The sequence below is a fragment of the Thalassophryne amazonica genome, chromosome 14 (genome assembly GCF_902500255.1).
Source record: "Thalassophryne amazonica chromosome 14, fThaAma1.1, whole genome shotgun sequence".
NCBI lineage: Eukaryota > Metazoa > Chordata > Actinopteri > Batrachoidiformes > Batrachoididae > Thalassophryne > Thalassophryne amazonica.
Genome location: NC_047116.1, coordinates 89,507,473 through 89,531,633, shown reverse-complemented (window position 1 = coordinate 89,531,633; position 24,161 = coordinate 89,507,473). Strand labels below are relative to the sequence as shown.

Genomic DNA, 24,161 nt, shown 5'->3' with positions numbered 1-24,161 from the left:
CATGCGTACGAAGGTTCAAGCTTGGCTGATGCAATCACACGTGATTCAAATCCATATGGTTTTTGAAGAAAAAATAAGTTGGATATTTTTCTAACAGACCTCGTATATAGTTACTTCATTAGCAGCTGCCAACAACCTGTAACTCTTAAGTAATGTAAATAAGGTCACTATTAATCAAACTTGGTTACTCTTAAGACTGAGTAATCAAAGTACTCGATCTAAAAAAAATAACCAAGTTACAAGTTAGATTAGTAACTTTATACAGTTACTTTCTTAGCAGCTGCCGACAACTTGTAACTAGTAATCTAATTTGGCTACTCTTAAGATTGGTGATTACTCTAACTAATCAGCAAAGTAACTATTACTTTGCTGAGTACTCAAGTTTAAAAATAACCGAGTTAGATTACTAGTTACTTTATTAGTTATATTCAGCAGCTACCGACAAGTTGTCCACAGCTGCTAATGAAGTAACTATAAAATAACTGTAAAATGTGAGTGTAAAAAGTAACTAACTTTTCAAAGTAATTGTGGCAACACTGGTTATGTGCACGTACCCACCAAGGTTTGACTGTATCAGAGATGTGACCTCCTAATCCTGCAGGTGTCGATGAATCTGAGTGTGCTGACATCAGGAACATTACATGGCAGGAGTACCGGCAACGTACAAACAAGCTGCAGGTCCAGTACCTGCTACTAACAAGGAGCAACATGGACTGTGCACAAAGGTTCAACCAGAATTCACTGTCCACAGCACAACAGTCCTACTTCAATGTGTCTCATCCAACAAAGGTCATTGTCCACGGGTACAGGTGAGAGCCCAACCTAGACCTTCAGGAAGCACACCTACAAAATAAGAACAGTTTTGGTTTGCTTGAGATACACAATTCATCTGAAGGAGAAAATGGCCACTTTGTATTCAGACATGATAATCTTCTGTTTTGTTGCCATTAATTGTGACGTCACAATTCAGTTAAATTCCATGAATTTATAGTGCACCAAATCACAATGAACCAAATGCACCAAACTGCTTCACGGGGTAAGGTCTAACCTTACCAACCCCTGAGCAAGTACATAGGCAACAGTGGAAGGAAAAACTCCTTCAGGTCTTTTTGAAGAAACAACCTTAAGCATACCAGACTCAGAGGGGTGGCCAACTGCTTATACCACACTAATATTATATATAGTACACTATACTACCTGAAGGAGGCAGTAGCAAATGTAAATCAATTTCACCTAGTTAGTTAATAAGTCAATTTCACAGAGACTATCAGAAAATAGGAATCGGTTTCCCACAGATATTTAGTAAATCTAAATTATTTTTGCTCAGATACTTAGTAAATATGAATCAGCTTTCCTTGTGAAATTGACTAGGATTTACTAAATATTTTGGCAATATCTCATTTGGTGTGCTGTTACTAAATCCAACACATTTTCAGCTGTTGCTTTGACTAACGTACTTTAAGTTTAGTTAATGTATTCAATATTTGTTAATCAAAACTGTAGAACATAAAATCTATTCAGTTGTCACTTTGTTGTCACAATTTTTTCAGAGTGCAAACCTCCACCAACACCAGTTTCCAATTCCACAAAATTTTACCTTGGAAAAATTTTTCAAAGTCCTATTAGATGTGATGAAATGTCAGGAGTATGTCTTTAGATCATGCGCTTGACTCAATTATTTTTGTGGTGTTGTCAGGCTCTTTTTTGGGGCGGGGGGGGGGGGGGGTGTCAAGCTTTTCAGTCTGTGAATTCTTTTTCAGGTAATTTGCACAGAGCATTGGTTATCTCTTATGCACAATTTGTCATTGGTTTTCGGTGCTTGGTTTCCGACTGATAACTGGAAGACAAACAGGCATAAAGTTGGAACCTCCATCCAATTTTGGTGGTGTAGGTACATCCATAACTGAGAAATGAGTGATTGTGGCACTTTTGACTAAGATATAATGCAAAATGTACACCAAATGGGCTTTTTAGTATTAAATTCAAATGTCCACAAAATCCATAATCCGGATCAGATCTGGATCAAACTTTGTCAGGCAATAGTGAGTGCACTTTCGAATGAGTGATTGGGATATGTTTGATGAAGATAATGTAAAATATACATTAAATGGGGTTTTCAATGTTAAATTTAAATGGACACAAAATCCACAATCTACATCAGAGCTTTACACTTTATCAGCTTTGTCAGTTAATAAAGGATACTATCCTATATATCCTTCCCTATCCACCAGGTCATTATTGTAAATAAGAATTTTTTTTTTCTTAACCTACCTAGTTAAATAAAGGTTAAATCAAATCAATATAACACATTCAAATATGAAAGAAATTTGATCTTTTTTGACAATTATAAATTTTTGAAAATTCATTCAATGTTAAAGATAGGGATTTCTACAATTTTTCAAGATTTTTCTTGAATTTGACCTTTATTTTGTAAATTGGATCAGTTCTTGTCTATCAGAATATGAATCTTCAGATAAAAAAAAATTTCATAATGATATATGAAAAATTGTGGGCTCCAGGCAGTTCACCAACAGGCAGACAAACAGGATTGAAAACATCACCTCCTCCGTCGTTGGTTGAGGTAATTAAAAGTAAGCCAGTACAGATGGGCCTTGAGCTTCTCTTTTAAAGGTTTCAACAGTGTTGTTTGCACTAACAATTTTATGTTTTCTTCTGTGTAAAATTTGTCAGTAATTTATTGATCCTGCTATTTTCTACTGCTCCTTTGCAGGACCCTAGGCACTAAGCCATCCTGGGTGAAGGATCTGGCTCAGGCCCTCCTCAGGGTGCAGGATGCTAATGTGCTGGTGGTGGACTGGGTCTATGGTGCATCCTTCGCCTACAACCTAGCTGTGGAAAATTACAAAGAGGTGGCTGTACAAATCTCTGTCATCATTAATGAGCTCCAGGTGAGAGATGCTGAAAATGTTCTAGATCTGTTTGATTGCTTTGATTTCAGCTTTGCTTAAATGCTGTTGATGCCAGCTTAATAATTAATTGAAATCATAATCTTAGTTTTGTACAAATACAGTTTTTAATGGCCTAAACATAATTACAGGTGGCACTTAAAAATACTGACCATAATATTTTAAAGCTTTATATTATATAGGTATTTAATACCTTAATGACATTTTAAAAAATATCAACGGTTCATAGAATGATGATTTATAAGAGGGAGCTAATAGTCTTTGAACTATATAATGTTTCAAATCTGCAGTGATTAAACCATTACTTAAGAAATCTAATCTTGACCCTAGTATATTGAAAAACTATAGGCCGATATCAAATCTATCATTTTGCTGTAAAATTCTGGAAAGTGGTTTCACAGCAGCTCGTGGACCACCTCACTGAGATTAATCTTTCTGAGCCACTGCAGTCTGATTATAGAAAATATAATTCCACAAACGGCTCTCACTAAAGTGATGAATGATCTTCTGCTTGCAATGGATTCAGACACCACTATGGTTCTGGTGCTGTTAGATCTCAGAGCTTCATTTGATACCGTGGATCATCATATTCTACTCGATAGGCTGGAGAATCATTTTGGGATTACTGAGTGCCCTTGCATGGTTGACATCATACCTGACCAGTCGTTCTCACTGGGTTTTGTACAGCAACACTAACTCTAACCTTAGTGACATGAAATTTGGGGTTCCACAGGGGTCCGTCTTAGGCTCCCTGCTATGTCCCTTTATATAGCACCCTTGGGTGCATATTGAGATTATCTTTCATTGCTATGCTGATGATACTCAATTAAACATGCCAATAACTGCTGGTAATCTCATTCACATAAAATTTTTAGAAGATTGCTTTGCATCAGTGAAAAGCTGGATGTCTTGCAACTTCCTACTTTTAAACTGATAAGACTGAAATGATGGTTCTTGGTCCAGTGAGACATCAGCATCAATTTGACCAGCTAATGCTTAGCCTAGGCTCGTTTTTCATACATCACACTGACAAAGTGAGGAACCTTGGGGTAATTTTTGATCCTACATTGTCCTTTGACCTCCACATTAGAGATATTACAAGGACTGCTTTCTTCTGCCTGTGAAATATAGATAAGATTCGTCCCAACCTGAGACCGATTCATGCATTTGTTTCTTCTAGATTGGACTACTGTAATGTTCTACTTTCTGGTTTACCGCAGTCCAGCATTAGGGGTCTCCAGTTGGTTCTGTTAGGATTTGACCGGGATCAGGGTTTTGATTCTGTTTTTTTGTCCTCCTTCTACCCACCATCTGCCCCAGCTGTTTTATTAATTATCATGTTTATTCTGTTCTATTTTGCTTTGTCACTTTGTTTTTGTTACTTTTCATACTTTAGCTATTGTCCAGTGCTGTTCTTGTTTTGTTCAGCTACCTTGTGTTTTTATTGTTTATCACTTGTTTAATTTGTTCTTATTTATCTGTTGTGCTTTAGTGTCGGGTTTTGTTAACCACTAAGTCTCTGTGCACTTACCAGCTTTCTTTACAGTCCTGATTTGCCTTGCTATGTTTTAGATCCTACTTTGTATTTTTGACCACGTCTTTTGTTTCATCCCTGATGTCTGCGTTTGCTCATGCCACTGAACCCTGTTTGACTGACTGTGCCTAGCCCTGTTTGTACCTTTGCTCCACTGATTAATAATCTGTGCACTGAACCAAAGCCTAGAATAAAGGCAACGACTTCTTTTACACTAACACCTGATCTGGGAGTCTGCATTGAGGGTCCACCCTCATTGGGTGCCAGGCACCCTCACAGCATGATAGGTTCAAAATGCTGCTGCCAGACTTTTGACAGGAAGCAGAAAGTTTGACCACATTACACCATTTTGGCATCTTCCCTCAGCCCCAACCAGTCTCAGTAGAAGACTGCCCCTCCCTGAGCCTGGTTCTGCTGGAGGTTTCTTCCTGTTAAAAGGGAGTTTTTCCTTCCCACTGTGGCCAAGTGCTTGCTCATAGGGGGTCGTTTTGACCGTTGGGGTTTTTCATGGTTATTGTATGGCCTTGCCTTGCAATATGGAGCGCCTTGGGGCAACTGTTTGTTGTGATTTGGCGCTATATAAGAAAAAAGTTGATTGATTGATTGATCTCTTCACTGGCTTCCTGTCCCTGAGATCAGATTTTAAGGTTCTGCTACTAACCTATAAAATTGTTCATGGGCTGGCACCTCCCTACTTAGCTGACCTGCTTAAATCCTACGTACCAGCCCAGGCTTTATGTTCTCAGGTTGCAGGACTACTTTGTGTCCCTAGGGTGAAAAAGAAGTCTGCAGGTCACAGAGCTTTCTCATTGTGCCCTGTTCTGTGGAATGATCTCCCTGCATCAATAAAACAGTCAGATTCTGTAGAGACTTTCAAATCCAGACTTAAGACGCACTTATTTTCCTTTTCATATGGCTAGCATACTGGCATAGTATGTTACTATGCGTTTTACTCTTTTAAATTAATTTTATTCGTAAACGGAGCGTGCCACGGCCTCAACTTTATCTAAAGTCTGAGTCTTTTAGTGACGCTTAGGGCTAGTGGCCGACGATCACCTTAAAATGTCTTCTGTTTTTCTTGTTGCTTAATGCTGACAAATTATACTGTTTGTTTTTGCCTGATTCTGTTTTCTGCTCCACCTAGAGTTCAAGTGGTGTCTTCTGCACAGCTCCCATCCTGTGCACTGGCATGGACTCCCAAAAGTTCCTGTATATTTGTATTGTCAACTGTCTGTAGCATGGTCCAAGCAGAGGGTCACTCCTTTGAGTGTGTTCTACTTGAGGTTTCTTCCTAAAATCATCAGAGGGAGTTTTTCCTTATCGCCTGTGTGCTTGCTCTGGGGGTTGGTAAGGTTAGAGCTTATTTGTGTGAAGCACCTTGAGGCAACTTTGTTGTGATTTTGGTGCTATATAAATGAAAATAAATTAAAACTGAATATAATATTGTGCAAAGATGTGAGGCATGCATTTAATTTAATGTATTTTATAAAAGAGAAAAATAGCTGGTGCAACACAAATAAGTGCCAGACAATTTAATAAGGTGCTGAAAGCAAAAATGTACACGGGACTAACGTTTCGATGTGAGTCACATCTTCCTTAAAATCCTTAATGTATTTTATCTCATATTTACACCATAAATATTGGATATCATATTTACCTTTAAAACAGAATATTTTTAGGAATCTCCTGGAATTTACACAAAACTGTAATTGATTTTATTTCGGATAGTTGAAAATGAGGTTTTTAAGATAACTGAAATTTTTTTTAATTAATCATGAGACTTTTGATTAGCTTTTCAGATTTTGATCCTACTCCCAAATGTACCAGGACTACATCCTCACAAGTCAGTTGTTGCCATGGCAACCAGTCAATGACTGTGGCTTCATTTAACTTCCAGCTGATTCAGCACTTTCACTTTTCCGAGACAAAGATCTCATTCCGGGAAGACAAAAGTTTTCATGCAACCTCGTGTTTTTTTTTTTTTGTCTGTCCTCTAATGGTGAAACAAACAAGATTGAGAACATCTCAATACGCTTTGCACAAACCAATCAAAGGAATATCAGGTGAAAATAAAAAAGCTTTACTTTTGTCTGCGCCAACAGAAACATGGCTGCGAGCTCAAGTCCTTCCACTTCATCGGGGTCAGTCTTGGAGCTCACGTTGCTGGTTTTGTGGGAACTCTTTTTAGGGGAAAGATTGGAAGAATTACAGGTGAGTCCAGACTGCATTCATGTGATGGACACATCAGCTTGTCTTTTGAAAATTCATCCAGTGTTGAATATAGGGATATTTTTCCAGACTTTGACCTTTGACCTATGACCTTGAAAAATTTAATCACTTCCAACTTCACTGGCAGAGGTAATTAGAAATGGCATTCAAAAAGATGAAGCCTGCAAAGTCATCTGGGGCCTCATTTATCAGCCATTCAGAGTAGCAGATTTGTGCTTAAGTCATGCGTCTGAACATTTACTGACTTCTACTTTAGAAATGTGTGTAAATGTATGCACAACATCTACTGGTAGAACAGAGGAACTGCATACATGCAGGCTTTAATTTCTCAAATTAATGAGCACACGGTTTGTAATTATGTCCAGTTAGAAACAGACATGTAGCCTCATTGGTGGGAAAATCTATAAACGACACGTGTGTGTGTGACCTAAACAGCAGCTTTTCTCCTCACAAAGGAAAATGTAACTGCTCTCCTGCCTGAGTGGAAAATGAGAGCTACTGTTACACCTACAGATAAAGGCAGAAGACCTGATAGTGGAGGTCTCCACAGCTCAAACATCTCCCACACATTAATAATCAGCATGACCTTGGAAGAACAATGGGGCTTGTAAAAGGAGGGCCCTGTGAGGCCTGGTGGAGATGCCGTGCTGGGAACAGGGCACGACAGACAAAACGGAGTACACAATGTTCACTTGTTAAAGCCGATCTATTATCTGAGTAGAAACACTTCTGGTCCCGCTTGAATGAGATTCTGAGGCTCCACAGCTGCAGTTTGGGATTTTTGACAAAACCTTGAACAAATCTGGAAATCTTTCATACAATATGATTCATGCTTGTGAGTCCTGCTGAGCTGACTGAGGTTTTGGTGTATGATGGAGTTTAACTGCACCAGGGTACAAGATGTCCCTCCACTGCAGAGTTTGGCCTTGAAACAGGAGATTTGATGACATCACACCTGTGTTGGCTCCCTTCACTGGCAACTGGGAGGGGCTATGACGCAAGACCCACATACCCAGGATTTCTTTATGTGAACTGGCTTGAAAAATCCCTTTTAGGGCACTTTTGTGGTCGCCCTACATGCACACAAGAAGTTTGGCCAAGCACCTCAGGGGAGCAGTCGAACCAACATCCACATGCAAACGTCTCTCTCCAGTGACATTAGGAGGCACTGCACTCTGCCTTCCATTATTACAGGCCTGAGTTCAGATGACCACACTGTCACTTTGCAGATGTCTGCAATCATCCTTGTAAACTGTAATTTCCATTCTTGTCTTGCAGCCCTTGACCCCGCTGGGCCCATGTTTAAAGGAGCCGACACCTTTGATCGACTGGATCCCTCTGATGCCCTGTTTGTAGATGCTATTCACACAGACGCCGACTGTGAGACATTATCTCTCTCACACACATGCGCAATAAAAACAAAAATCAAAAGTGATTCATTTCCAATTTATTCCATTTCTGTAACATTAATTTTTTGTTAAATATTAGAGTTCATGTTTGTCAGACTATAGTGTGGAAAAACACAAGCATTTGTGGGGTTTTTTTTTTTTACTTCAATATGCTTTAATTGACATTCTGCACAATTCACTCTGCATGTCACCACATAGTAGGGTATTGTAATCAGCCCTGTGCGTGCGCGAGTGTGTGTGCATGCATGCTTGTATAAAATAAATGGCAGGGCACACTTTCACTCATCTTGGTGGGAATATGACTTCTCTTAGTGAATCCAGACAATTAACTTTTGGAACAGTTTGGTCAATGTCAAGCCAAACATAACCCCACCCCCAAAAACATGTTTACTGAAATATCTCCATTACCAATGTGGTCACAGATTTGATAAAACCTTCATATTGATCATTAAAATATTTATGACCAACTGAAAGAAATTATTTCATGAGTCACAACGAAGTCATAATAAGTGATACATAAAAAACAATCCATCTTACTTGGAATAGCATCAGTTTTATTGCCAGTTTTCTTCAGACAGGTCAGGGGATGGATACATGAACATTTCCAAGTCACTGACTACGTCTTGGACTTTCTTTACATCAATTATAAAGAAATACAAACACTATGGCACTCGATGGTAAATCTGCATGGAGTAGACAGTTCTCAAAAACTGAGTGACTGTGCAAGGAGAAGAGTGAGGAAAGCCAATAGTCATGTAGCATGTTCAATACTTGTTTGACTTGCTGTATATAGAGAGACAGACGCTGATTAGGTTTGTTTTGTCCTGCTTTAGATTTTGGTATCTCCATCCCTGTGGGTCATGTGGACTTCTTTCTAAATGGAGGGAAGGATCAGGTTGGATGTTCCCGCTCAAAATTTACATCAAGTAAGTTCAGGCTTCTTCAAAACAGTAAAGATTTGCCTGCAGCGAGCAATGCCACATGATCTGTTACTTTTAAGTGTGGCTGTCGTGTTCTAACAAACATTATTTAACACGTGAATTCAATGCAACTGTTTGAAATTAACATAACAGAGTTGCGTATAGGAAATCTAACGGCCGCCATTATCAGAGGGCAAAAAGGACAAAGTACACGTATGTGCAATACAGTGTGTTGGGGGGGTTTGGCTGGATGTTTTTGTTTTCTTTTCTTTGCTCTCTAGGTGGTATGCAAACTGGTTTTTGTCTGTGGAGAAGGTGCTGGCAGAAGAATCCTTCACCCTCATCAACATTATTAGCTGCACCTGTGGAGGATCTTTACGTGCAGACTTAAAGACTTTCAGCTGAAGCAGATAACGAGATGGCGTTCTGCATTTAAGCCATGAGTGATTCAGGCAGAATTGCCGGGAACTCGACCTTGTGACGTTCGTTTGTGAGACGCTGAGGACCGCGCCTGGGTTTGACACATCGTGCCTGTGAAGGATGGGTGAGGGACACATGCTGTCAGCACACATCACAGGTGATTGTCTGAATAAGTGTTAATAGTAATTTGGTATTTTGTTACGCAGTATATTTGAACATTGAGAATTGTGCAGCTTGCTTCTCACGGCCGTGGCGTGCGGACTGATGATCCTCCACCTGTTGTGAGAAGCTGCTCATTTACATAAAGCTTAAATTCAGACCTGAATGTGTTGCTGATAGTGTGTGCCTTTGAAGGATATTAGTTGTAACTGTTGACTTACCTCACCTCTTCTATCCTTCAGAGTCAGTTTGTCGTGTCCACCTGGGGGGTGTTTGGCGGTGAATTTGAGTCCAGAAGCGCCAGGCTTCGATCCCTTTGGGCGCTGGAGAGCGCGCTGTCCTTCACTCCGTCAGACAAACCATATATTATGTTGTACACAATTATTGCACAGAAAGGGAAATAAATGTTTTGTTTTTGGAACCGCTTTCTGGTTATTTAGCGCTGGGTTCAGTCAGACGCAGGTCCGCTCCTCAACCCGCATCGGCACATAACAGTGTGCGTGTTGAGTGAACAAGATTTACTCAACTACATACATAAATGGCTTTTTTTTCCAAGACAAAACCTGATATTACTCATTGGAGAAATTAGATAAAAATTATGTCTTTATCATTGATTGAATCCAATAATGCTGCAAAACTAGTTTATTTTATAGACAAATTTGATCTGTAAATGTTCAGTTGCCCTACATTTTATTTTCTTTATATGTAAATAATATACAATAAGCCCTTTGTTTAATTTTACATGGACCGTAAATGCCATACCTACCTGTTTTTGGTTTGCTCTTTAATTACAGTAATTAAGTTAGAATAAAGAGTTCAATTTCTTACATAGAAATTGAACTCTAGCGGGGCTTCGAGATTGTAACACCCGGGCATAACGCTGATATGGAAACACACTCATGACTCAATTATTGCTAAACTCAGCACGGTGATGTTGTCCCAAGATTCTAATGCCTTGAAATTTCCAGCTTGGCACAAAATAATACTAGAAGCACACTCTGGAGTTGACGTGGGATTAAAGAGTGAATGTAGAGTGCAATCTAATCCGTCCAAGTAGTCTGTCTGAAAACACAACTCCACAATCACACCATATCGCTTGTAGCATTGAACTGTGTGGTAAACAGTCAATTCAGGCATCACTTTTTGCCCTCTGCGGTAATGGCAGCACATGTTCCTTGTAGGCGCATGTGAGGCGTGACTCCACCCTCTAAGTTTCCTATTTGTAACTCTATGTATAGTATAAAGCACATTGTATACGTAATAATGAAATTTAAAACTATATACTCTTATTTTCCAGTGTACGACTATGTGATATGTGACCACATGAGGGCGCTGTACGTGTACATGAGTGCACTGGGTGGCTCTTGCCAGTTAACAGGGATTCCGTGTGGGAGCTTTGAGGACTTCCTGAGGGGACAATGCGTGGACTGTGATATCTTCAAAGGGACATGTCCAACCATAGGTGAGATCATGGTTTCAATTACAGGAGATGCTAATTAGGACTTGGACCCCACCACCACCCCCAAAAAGAAGTTCAGAACATGAATATATGCTTCCTTCCTAACTGTAATTATAACTGTTGTAGTATATTTTCCATATTCATTCTTGGATGAAGCTTGTAACACGATTTCAGACACCCCTAAAGTGGACCAAACCATATCTTAATGTTAGTTGGGCGTCTCATCTGCCTGCTTCATTCCCACCATTGCAATGGCTTATTTAAGTCTGTGGCTGTGTCCCAGTTCAGCTTTGCTCGAAGATTTGGCCTTCAGAGGCAGTGGAATCTTGACGCGACCATCTGATATGAGATGGACTAGCCCACAGAGCATTTTACTATGTCATTAGCTTTTCCTGCCCCTATCCCCCTGTCACTTGGCAAAAAAGCATTATTTATTCACAGTTGTACACATTTTTGATTCTTTATCAACCCTTGCCATCAAACAAATTGTTCAGAGTTATGGGACTGTTTGGGGCATGAAGGGTACACCTGCTCGATTCTTCAATTTTGGGGGGAAGAAAGCTACCTTCATTGGTCACACTCTTGAGACAGCCTAGTCTCACCATTTTGGACGTATGGAGCCAACAAATGCAGCCTTAGAAGAACGCAGCCTCTGAATTGGGACGCAACTTGTGGTCCGGTGTGTGTGTGGCGCAAGCAAAATATACCCCAATAAGTTAATTTAAGTCACTATGTAGCTTGTTGGATAGGGTTTACATTCTTACTTTAAGAGTCTGTATTACATTGTGTTAGGTGTCTATGGATGAATGCTAATGTTAGCTAGTTTGTAACTTTTGCTTTAAGTTAGTTTAATGCTAAGGCGTATGTTGAAGGCACCCCACACACACATTGTGCCTGCAAAGAAGTGTTGCTATTTTCCTATTGCTGCAACAATACTGCTAACAGTACTACCATTACTGTATATTTCTGCACCTGTTACTACTTAAAGCTGCCTCAACTGCTGTACTGTTAATCAAACATAACAAATATTAATGAAAACATGTACATATTATACATTATAACTGTTGTTGTAGTACCATGTGAACAAACTAAAGCAGTGCTTTTTCCCTTGCTCAGACATCTCAAATTTTTTTGGCAAAATTTGAATGTGTGCCTTTTTATTTCCTTTGATTTTTTTCTTTTTTTTTTTTTTTTTGGCAATGCAAGTGACAGAAATTCTTGGATGTTCAAGATGTGCAGATTTGTCATATTTGTCAAACTTCACAACTGGTGATGAAAAGTGTTTCTTTGGGATTTGGACTGAATGTTTCAGAGTAATCAGTATCGTGACATAATGAAGATATTGTTAAACACCAAAGATTCTGATTTGGTCCATGTTCAGACTGTGAATATAAATGTCACTTGTTCCTTTTGATACATGCTCCATAACACTTTCAAACACATTGTATTGTAAAGGTTTCATTCTGTAATACTGGATAAATATTGTGAGCACATTCTTTGGTCAGATTTGTTCATCTTAAATTAGTCCAGAATGTTCAGCACAAACTTAGCCAGGACAACCACAGTGAATAGTTGTGACAGTAGGCGGGTTTCCATCACCATCAAAATTGCACAATTTGACAATGGAAATGTGTATTTTTAAAAAACTCAATCGCAAAAAAAACCTTTATTCTAACATGAAGTGTTTTGTTTTGTTTTTTTCAGGCAAGACAAACTGCAACAAGATTTTTTCCACTATTACAAGTCACATGATGTACATAAAAAAATTACATGACATGTTACATCTGGTTGATATAAGATGTTACAGCAATATTGTTTTTTTACAAAAATGTCCATATGTAGCAGGATTTGCCTGTCTCTTGCTGTGACTATTGGAATTACAATTCTTGCGAAAGCCTTGATAAAATGGCAGCTATTGCAAGATGACAAAATCCAGCAGTTGCGTTCAATCACTCAATGGAAAAGCTGTCATTTTGTAAGTATTTTTAATAGACATTCAGAAAATATCACTAAAACATCTGTAATGGAAACCCAGCTAGTGAAGTACAGAGGTCAGATGTGGTAATATGGAGCTACATGAGTGCAAAAGCTGTTGGTGTTAGGGGCCCATTGTGTGTCTGGGCTGTCCTGCATATAGGGGTTCCTTTGTCCTTTCCTATCCCCAATCATAACAGTTGGGTAGGTAATATTTCTGGATGTCACCATGAATGCCTGTCAGTCCTACACAGCCTCTGAGCTCCAATGGGCCAGTGGTCATCCCCAGATACTATTGAGTAAAGCAGATAACAGAAGGATTTTGAACATGGATGGCTACATTGTGAGCACTTCTTGAAATCTAATTAAGGACAGATACAAGTATAGGATTAATATTTGCTTAAGGTCTTTTCACCCAATGGTGGTAAAATTACATTCCAGTTATCATGTTTGTGTTCAGTCATGGTGCCATAGAGAAGATAAAGCATTAGGCAATGAGTCTGAACCCCAAATACATTGACCCATGTAACAGTTTGACAGTGTTCAATGAAATTTACGTATGTTGTAGGTCTGAGCTCTGACCCTTGCTCACTGTCACGGTGTGTTCACAGGTTTATCAGAAAACTGTGGGATACCAGCCATGTCTCCAATTCCAAAGGAGCAAAAGGTTTTCCTCATCACAACTTCATCAGCACCTTTCTGTGGTGAGTGAGTGGCCCTTTCTGTTTTCTTTCCTTTGAATATCATTCTAGTATGAGTCACAACTGTCTTACATGGGAATATGCACAAACTTTTAACTTTGCCCCTCCTCAGGGGTGCCAAAAAGTGGAGAATAAGGATTCCATGGGATCCATGATTGACAGGGGCCCAGAGATGCCCCTAATCCAATTATAAATCTGGCAAAATAATATGGCACAGTAATAACCTTACAATCACACTTTATTTAGTGTATTGGTAACACTACTATTTGTTTTGGAAACATTTCTCAACACGCGCCCCCCCCGTATTTATGTAAAGTTCAGTCCACCTCTGTGACAGACTGGCATCCTGTCCAGGATGTACCCCCGCCTTGTGTTCTGACTGCTGGGATCGGCTCCAGCCCCCCGTGACCCTTGATTGAACTAAGTGCTTGAAGATGTGAGTGAGTGGTTCAGTCCACCTGCTCCATCAGAAAGCTGCAGAGCTGAACTTTTCACAGACAGCAAGTGGAAGAGGAGGCAGCAAGATGCCTCAGAAGTCAGAGCAAAAAGAAAAAAGCTCAGACTGGAGAAAGAAGCAACAGTATGTCACCCAGATATTTTATAGGCAAGGGGAAAGAAGCAACAGTATGTCACCCAGATATTTTATAGGCAAGGTGTCTGTTTTAAAGGTGGGCAAATGTTTAGCAGCTTGCTAAATGTTTGCCTGCATAAACACTTCAACCGCTTTTCTGGGTTTGGGTCATGGGGGCAACAGCTCCAGCAGGGGACCCCAGTCTTCCCTTTCCCATGCCACATTGACCACCTCTGACTGGGGGGTCCCGAGGTGTTCCCAGTGTGGAGATGCCTGGAACACCTCCCTAGGGAGGCACCCAGGATGCATCCTTACCAGATGCCCGAACCACCTCAGCCGGCTCCTTTCAACAAGGAGCAGCAACACTACTCCGAGCTCGCCACGGATGACCGAACTTCTCATCCTATCTCTAAGGGAGACACCAGCCACCCTCCTGAGGATGCCTATTTCGGCCACTTGTACCCATGATCTAGTTCTTTCGGTCATGACCCAACCCTCATGACCATAGGTGAGAGTAGGAACGAAGATTGACCAGTAGATCGAGAGCTTCGCCTTTTGGGTCAGCTCCCTTTTCATCACAACAGTACGGTAGAGCGAATGCAATACCGCCCCTGCTGCGCCGATTCACCGGCCAATCACACGCTCCATCGTCCCCTCACTCATGAACAAGGTACTTCAACTCCTTCACTTGGAGCAAGGCTGTATTCCCTACCTGTAGTAGGCAATCCATCGGTTTCCTGCTGAGAACCATGACCTCAGATTTAGAGGTGCTTATCCTTATCCCAGCCGCTTCACACTCGGCTGCGAACCAATCCATTGAGTGTTGGAGGTCACCGGCCGATGAAGCCAACAGGACCACATCATCTGCAAAAAGCAGTGTTGAGACCCTGAGCCCACCAAACTGGAAACCCTCCCCCCTACTACACTTCAATATCCTGTCCATGAATATCACAAACAGGATTGGTGACAAGGCGCAGCCCTGGCAGAGGCCATCCTCCACCGGAAATGAGTCCGACTTACTGCCGAGCACCTGAATACAGCTCTCGCTTTGCGAGTACAGAGATTGGCCCTGAGAAGGGAACCCCTCACTCCATACTCCCACAGTATCTCCTGGGGTACCCGATCATATGCCTTCTCCAAGTACACAAAACACATGTAGACTGGATGAGCACCCTCCAGGTTGTATAAATAGATTTCTTCAGAAATATGAGCTAATTCGGGGAGAAAGGTGAGCTGGCTTATAAAGGATGGACAGTTATGAACAGACAACATGCCCAATGTTTCAGAACTCTTCATCACATGAACCACTAACAGACCCAACTTGCCTATAAAAGATCTGGGTGACATACTGTCACTTCTTTCTCCAGTCTGAGCTTTTTTTTTCTGACTCTTCCTCCACTTGCAGTCTGTGACAAGTTAGGCTCTGCAGCTGTCTGATGGAGCAGGTGGACTGAACCTTTTTACATAAATAGGGTGGGGGGCGCATTGAGAAATGTTCCCAAAACAATTAGTGTTACCAGTACATTGTAAGTAAAATATGTGATTGTAAGGTTATTACTGTGCCATATTATTTTGTCAGTATATGAATGTATTAGGGGCCTCTCTGGGCCCCTAGAATCTTTCTCCTTATCCTCCCCTTTTCGGCACCCGTGTGTGAGAGAGAAAGCGACAGAAAATCCTTCTATGCACCACTTGTGGACCTGAGTGTATGAGTACCTACTAATTATTTCCTTCTGTTTCTGTATTTTATCTTCTCAGTTCATCACATCCTGCTGGTGCTGCAGGTTTCTGCTTTGGATAAAAGTGCAGAACTGGAAGTGACACTGACCGTAGATAAAGTGGGAACACAGCAGACACTTAATCTGTGCGTACATAAACACATCTCTTAAACTTAGGGTAGTGTTCCATTGCAGATTTTTGACAACAGATTCAATATAAGTAGCATTGATATAAAAGTGAAAAATTGGATTTTATTGGTGACAATTGACAGTCTTGTGTAAAAGTAGGTCAAAGTGGACAATCATGTAATAATTGGTACCAAATGCGTTCTGATCTGAAGCCTCCATCTGATCCAGTTCTGCAACAAGAAACTAATGAAATGCATGTCATGCTCTTCAGCAGAAGACAGTTTTGAAGTTGTTGTGGTGTGTGGAGGGGGGGGAACGGAAGCAATGTTTTCCATGTGCAAAAACAATTTTGTAGTAAATCATAGGTAGCCAGGTGTATTCAACAATCTGTTCCATTCGTAAGTGGATATAAAATAGTAGGTAAATCTGGGACACAAATCTGCAATGAGACAGTCCTTATTGTTCAATTTGCAAAAGGTCTGTTTCTTCTGTTTTATAAGAAAAATTATCCTTCATACAAGTTATGCAGACTTTGTCATGCATAGAAAACGATCCACAAAAGTGGTTTCCCACTTCTCCTGTAATGTTGAGCACAAACAGGCATGTATACATGCAAAACAATATCATATAAAATGATCACCAAAAACAGAACAAAATATGGCTTTCACAAAATGTGAGCCATGAAAATGGCATGTGACTGAAAATGCTTGGAGATGGGTTAGGCAAACAAATGCATTCACAACTGCACACAAACCTGCATTCAAAAAGTTTTAATAATTTAATAGAACAGTTTACACAATATTTGCTCGTATTTTGTTTACGTGTTCATTTTTATTTCTTCTGGCAATGAGATGGAGGCGTACGCCCTTGTGATTCCCAATCTCTATGTAACTATGTTTGGATGTTGGTCAATAATCAGGGTCAGAGGTGAAGTGTGTGTGTGTGTGTAGTCAGACAGATACAACAGTATACAAGGCAGTGCTGACCCACCCTGCGGCTCTGTGTCACATACACGCCATCCAGCTGAAGAACACAGGAGCCTGGCTGTACAAGCAGCGAGACATCCACGTCAAGTCTGTCTGTCTATCTGAGATCCCCGCCCTGAGGTATGTATACCCCTCCCTCGACCCGCAAGCTCCTCCTCCTGCCAGAATATATTCTTAATCAATAAAAGGCATCAGGGGGCTAAAGCAAACATGGTGCGCTCTGCACACTGAGATATATTAGGCCATGGGCCAGCATGGTCCCACGTGCACTCCCGTCCTTTTATTGAATACCCCAGTCTGCACAATGTAAACAGTTACCAAATCATCATATTAAGCAAATGGGTCCTATAAGACACCAAAGGAAAGCTGTTTTTATATAGAATCCACTACATTTTGAATTGTGCACAGCTTTCTTGTTCAGATCACAGGGTTTGCCTTCATACAAACCCCCATGTCGAAGGTGGGAATGACATGCTCTCAACCTCCTTCATGCGTGGCCTCTTCTGCTACCTGCAGGCATTCTTTAACAGTTTTATGTTCCGTAATAGCGCCGTTAATGATAGTGTAGTAATCCAATGTTGTCATGTCATAGTGAGGCCCAGTATTTTTACTGTTGCGCATTATTTTTGTAATCTAGACATCCTAAGATTTCTAATGATGCCAAATTTACAGGGTTGTGAGGAGGGAGTGGGGGTGCATGTGGGACCTTGCTAGCCCATGGCCCATATGCATGTTCAGTAGTTCCTGTTCATAGTACAGTTGTATGTAAAAGTTTGGGCACCCCTGACGAGTTCCATGATTTTCCTTTGTAGTAAATCATTGGTTGTTTGGATCAGCAATTTCAGTTAAATATATAATCTAGCAGACAAACAGTGAAATGAAGTTTATAGGATTTACAGAAAGTGTGCAATAATTCTTCAAACACAGTTAGGCATATGTTTGGGCACCCCAACAGAAAAAAATACATCAATATTTAGTAGATCCTCCTTTTGCAGAAATAACAGCTTCTAAATGCTTCCTATAGCTTCCAACGAGAGTCTGGATTCTGGTTGAAGGTATTTTGGCCCATTCTTCATTACAAAACATCTCAGGTTTGTTGGTTTCCAAGCATGGACAGCCTGATTAAAATCACACCACAGACTTTCAATAATATTCAGGTCTGGGGACTGAGATGGCCATTCAAGAATGTTGTACTTGTTCCTCTGCATGAATGCCTTAGATTTTGAGCAGTGTTTAGGGTCGTCTTGTTGAAAGATCCAGCACAACTTCAACATCGTCACTCATTCTTGAACATTGTTCTCAAGAATCTGCTGATATTGACTAGAATCCACGTGACCCTCAACTTTAACAAGATTCCCAGTACCTGCACTGGCCCCACAGCATGATGGAACCACCTCCAAATTTTACTGTAGGAAGCAAGTGTTTTTCTTGGAATGTTCTTTTTCAGCCATGCATACCACCCCTTATGTCTAAATAGCTCAATTTTAGTTTCATCAGTCCACAGCACCTTATTCCAAAATGAAGGTGGCTTGTCCAAATGTGCTTGAGCATACCTCAAGTGACTATTTGTGGTCTGTACGCAGACTACACTACATCATTATGCAGCATCTCTTTGTGCAAAGTGTGCTGTATAGATGAACGATGCACAGAGACACTATCTGCAGCAAGATCATGTTGTAGGTCTTTGGAGCAGGCCTGTGAGGTTGACTATGACTGTTCTCACCATCCTTCGCTTCAGCTTATTTTTCTTGGCCTGGCACTTTGGGACTTAACTAGTACTGTGTCTGTAGTCTTCCATTTCCTCACTATATTCCTCAGTGGAAACTGAAAGCTGAAATCTCTGAGATAGCTTTTTGTATCCTTCCCCTAAACCATGATGTTGAACAGTCTGTTTTCAGGTCATTTGAGAGTTGTTTAGAGGCTCCCATGTTGCCACTCAGAGATGCAAAGAGGGGAAACATTTGCAAATGGCCACCTTAAATACCCTTTCTCATGATTGGATTCACCTGTGTAAGGAGGTCAAGGGTCAGTGAGCTTACCAAACCAATTTTGTTCCAGTAATTAGTGCTAAATGTATTCAAATCAATAAATGCCTAATTTTGTTTAAATAATTATTGCACACGTTCTGTAAATACCAGAAACTTCATTTCACTTCACAAATATCAGTGTGTTTGTCTGCTATGATATATTTAACTGAAATTTCTGATCCACACAACCAATGATTTATAAAAGAAAAGCAGGAAAATTGAGGGGGGGCAAACATTTGCATACAACTGTACATGCAAGCATTTGAGTGTGCAAACTGTTTTTTATTACTCAACAAAAATATAAATGCAACACTTTTGGTTTTGCTCCCATTTTGTATGAGATGAACTCAAAGATCTAAAACTTTTTCCACATACACAATATCACCATTTCCCTCAAATATTATTCACAAACCAGTCTAAATCTGTGATAGTGATCACTTCTCCTTTACTGAGATAATCCATCCCACCTCACAGATGTGCCATACCAAGATGCTGATTAGACACCATGATTAGTGCACAGGTGTGCCTTAGACTGCCCACAATAAAAGGCCACTCTGAAAGGTGCAGTTTTATTGGGGGGGGGGATACTAGTCAGTATCTGGTGTGACCACCATTTACCTCATGCAGTGCAACACATCTCCTTTGCATAGAGTTGATCAGGTTGTCAATTGTGGCCTGTGGAATGTTGGTCCACTCCTCTTCAATGGCTGTGCGAAGTTGCTGGATATTGGCAGGAACTGGTACACGCTGTCGTATACGCCGGTCCAGAGCATCCCAAACATGCTCAATGGGTGACATGTCCGGTGAGTATGCCGGCCATGCAAGAACTGGGACATTTTCAGCTTCCAAGAATTGTGTACAGATCCTTGAAACATGGGGCCGTGCATTATCCTGCTGCAACATGAGGTGATGTTCTTGGATGTATGGCACAACAATGGGCCTCAGGATCTGGTCACGGTATCTCTGTGCAATGCACCTCTGTTCTTCGTCCATAACAGACGCCTGCCCATACCATAACCCCCCCGCCACCATGGGCCACTCGATCCACAACACTGACATCAGAAAACCGCTCACCCACACGACACAGCACACGCCGTCTGCTATCTGCCCTGGACAGTGCGAATCAGGATTCATCCGTGAAGAGAACCTCTCCAACGTGCCAAACGCCAGCAAATGTGAGCATTTGCCCACTCAAGTCTGTTACGACAAACTGGAGTCAGGTCAAGACCCCGATGAGGACGATGAGCATGCAGATGAGCTTCCCTGAGACGGTTTCTGACAGTTTGTGCAGAAATTCTTTGGTTATGCAAACCGATTGTTTCAGCAGCTGTCCGAGTGGCTGGTCTCAGATGATCTTGGAGGTGAACATGCTGGATGTGGAGGTCCTGGGCTGGTGTGGTTACACGTGGTCTGCGGTTGTGAGGCTGGTTGGATGTACTGCCAAATTCTCTGAAACGCCTTTGGAGACGGCTTATGGTAGAGAAATGAACATTCAATACACAAGCAACAGCTCTGGTTGACATTCCTGCTGTCAGCATGCCAATTGCACGTTCCCTCAAATCTTGTGGCATTGTGCTGTGTGATAAAACTGCACCTTTCAGAGTGGCCTTTTATTGTGGGCAGTCTAAGGCACACCTGTGCACTAATCAGCATCTTGATATGGCACACCTGTGAGGTGGGATGGATTATCTCAGTAAAGGAGAAGTGCTCACTATCACAGATTTAGACTGGTTTGTGAACAATATTTGAGGGAAATGGTGATATTGTGTATGTGGAAAAAGTTTTAGATCTTTGAGTTCATCTCATACAAAATGGGAGCAAAACCAAAAGTGTTGCGTTTATATTTTTGAGTGTAAAAACTGGCAGTGATTTGTTTCCTGGAATCTCCCAACTTTTGGCTGAAAGGTAACAAACATCCTATGTTTACTATTCTCACTCCTAAACTGGACTTATTTATAAGCAGGGAACATGGCAGCCTCAAAGATAACAAGATATTGTAAACAATGTTGGGCTTTTTTGTCTGGTTTTTTGGAACAACCAGTACTTTTATGACTTCCTTGTGGCCTCATCATAACACCACTTGTACCAATCACAAATATTTTGCTGATCAATATAAATGTTAAGTCGTCCCCCTAGCCCTATTGGTTGCGGAGATGAGATTTTTGCACCATGTTTTTGTTGAATGTGACACTTGTCTCATCAACTCCAAAAGTTAATCATCTTGAGTAATATATTTCCACCAGGTTTGGTGAAAATCTACCCAGTTTTTATTCAGACAGACACAAACACTGGATCAATTATATAAATAATGTTTGAGTTCAGTGGTACGAATATTTCAGGTGAAAGATGGAACGCTCCATTCAGTGTCGAAACTGAGTTGAATGGTAGATTCCAGCTTTTACCTCATGAACCATTTCATTTAAAGAATGAAAACATTTGTTTTATATAACAGCTAAAATAGATCCTCTTTTGATATATTATTAATTTACTGTATAAACAGAAAAGGGACCGACTTACATTTTGATGTGCAGCATCAGTTAGCATTTTCACACATGCGCGGTCCTCAGGGCGTGCAATAGCACATTTCATATAGCACCAAAATTGCACGCTAAAAACTATTGCATGTTCAATGAAACACAACAGCAAAATAATCCATGACGTGACATACAAGCCACCAGTCAAATGACAAGGATCCACTCAAGTGTTATTTAAAACACAGTTGCCACTTTGCCGGCACACGGGGTAATAACACAACACAGACATTAGATGTACATCAGTTTATCATGGAGGCTGTCTGCTTTAGGAATAGCTCTTGCTTTTATCTAAATCAGATGTCCTTTATGTAGACACAAGACTGGCGATCCAAAGTTGGAACATCAGTGTGGTGACGGCCGGACTCTTTCCACAATGTGGTTTATTTTAGCGCTGCTTTAACGAAAAATGGCTGACAATTAAATGAACTGTTTCTGTTGCAGGCGAGAGCAGCCACTCTGTGTGCACAACGTCGTCATCAGACGAGGAACTCCATGGTCTCACGACTTAGTGCAAGTGTGTCACACCTTCTGAGGACAGAGCATCATCCAGAAACCACTGAACACACATACATTGACGCTCCCAGAAACTAAAGAGTGGAGGCAAAATTCTATCATTTGCTGTTGATGGATAAAATAAAACTATTTTATGAGGATGAGATAATATCTAGAAGAGAGCAGTTAGTCGAGTTACACTGAGGTTACCTTTGCTGTAGTTTCTGTATTGCTCTGATATGAAATTCGTGGAGGACTTTAAATAAAAAATAAAAAAATCTTGCTTTTGCATATTAGTCTCGTAACCTGAGGTGTAGCTCTCAGCATGTGCAGTGTAACTTGTAAATGTGTCTGTCACCTGTTGGATAAGCCCAGGTCAGAGAAGAACGTTGCCCAGGCTCAAGACATTCCCACACTGAGCCACGCCTCGGCCACACCCACCCACACTCATCCATCCATCACACCTGCAAAAGTCAGGTATCCAGAACTCAGTGTTTATCTATTGTACTGCAGTCGTTTATGTACAGTCAGGCTCATATGTATTTGGAGAGTTTCTTTTGCCTCTGTAAACCAACACAATGGAGTTTAAATGAAATAAATAAGATGTGCTTGTGATGTAGACTTTCTTTCTTTCAAGGTGGTGCAACAGAAATATATTGCATTAAGTGATTTATACATAATCCCTCCATTTTCAGACACCATAAGTCATTTGGCAAAGTTCATATAAGGAATATTTTAATACAAATCACTTTTACGGTCAGTTTTCTTTTCAAAAAGTCAGGATGGAAACCTCAATGTTTCCAAATTACTGAATATGTTTTGGGGACAGCTTAGTGGTTTGCACTGTTACACTGTCATCAGTCATGGATCACTTCCCACCTGGTTCTTTCTGTGTGGAGATTGCATGTTCTCCTCCGATTTCCAAAGACTTGTGGTTTGGTGAATTAATGACCCTAAATTGACTGTTAGGAGCACTGAGAAATAGCAATGATCCGTGTGTTTCCACCCCACATGCACTCAGCATCCTAATGGATGATTTTCAAGTTGCCCCTAGGGCAGCGCATGCGTGATGACGTCACAACTCCTTACGGTTAGAGAGATGCGGTTTGCCGCTATTGTTTCTGTATGACAACTTTGCTTTTCGTCCCACACATGGACGAGTCACATTCAGCTCGTCCGATCTTTGGTTTTTGATCCGTTCAGATATCGTCAACATTTGTGCAAGACATTGGATTTGGGAGGTTAGATGAAGTTGGACGACAGTCAAACAGAACGCTGATGGTACGGGAAATACGCAAACAATGAGAAACCATCAAGACACAGTAAAACGGAATACGGATGAATTGAAGTTGTCATCGGAATTCGTTCACATTTTTCAACAGTTTGAAAATTATGACGAATCGCCAGCTACACGAACAAAGCTGGACCACGGTTAAACGATGTCTCAAAGTCAGCGTAAGTCTAGATTTCTTGTTTCGTTCAGTCTTCGGTGTCCTTCATTAGTGCCGTGTGTCCAGGGCTTTACATCGACATTCACACCACTGCAGCACTCATTTCTTGTGGGTTAATTACAAAATTACTTACCGATACGGTGAGGAATTCGCCTCCAGTGGCCATGTCACTCCCTGGAAATCTGACAGCTGAGCTGTTTCTAATGATGCCAAAGGTGAGCGAGATGCTCCCTAAACAGAAGTCTCAGAAGATGCCAGGGCAACTTGAAAATGAACCATTGTCAAATCAGTCTGGCACTCATTTAAAATGCTCGATGGAGTATGATAACCATCTGCTGCAGTTAGCATATGTTTCAGTGTCCGGCCACCATCTTTCAGAAGAAAACCACACAGGAAGGACTCACTTCGCTTCGCCTGAACCTCACATATAAGAACGAATATGTTGCAGCAGTCAGTGAAGTGATTTCTCAGTTACATGAAGGTCCCCAGTGCTTCCAAGCCCCTACAGCTGCAGAATCCTA

At 40.9% G+C, this 24,161-nt stretch overlaps 1 protein-coding gene across 1 annotated transcript; it reads left to right on the top strand.

The window, feature by feature from the left end:
• Positions 1 to 585: 585 nt before the first annotated feature.
• Positions 586 to 22,580, top strand: pla1a (phospholipase A1 member A; the record flags this gene model as incomplete). Its single annotated transcript, XM_034186084.1, has 10 exons — positions 586 to 809; positions 2,732 to 2,909; positions 6,564 to 6,672; positions 7,969 to 8,070; positions 8,933 to 9,025; positions 10,896 to 11,060; positions 13,643 to 13,735; positions 16,062 to 16,167; positions 17,101 to 17,256; positions 22,139 to 22,580. Coding segments are annotated over 10 exons (1,317 nt in total), but the record flags the coding sequence as incomplete, so codon positions are not given.
• Positions 22,581 to 24,161: the final 1,581 nt, after the last annotated feature.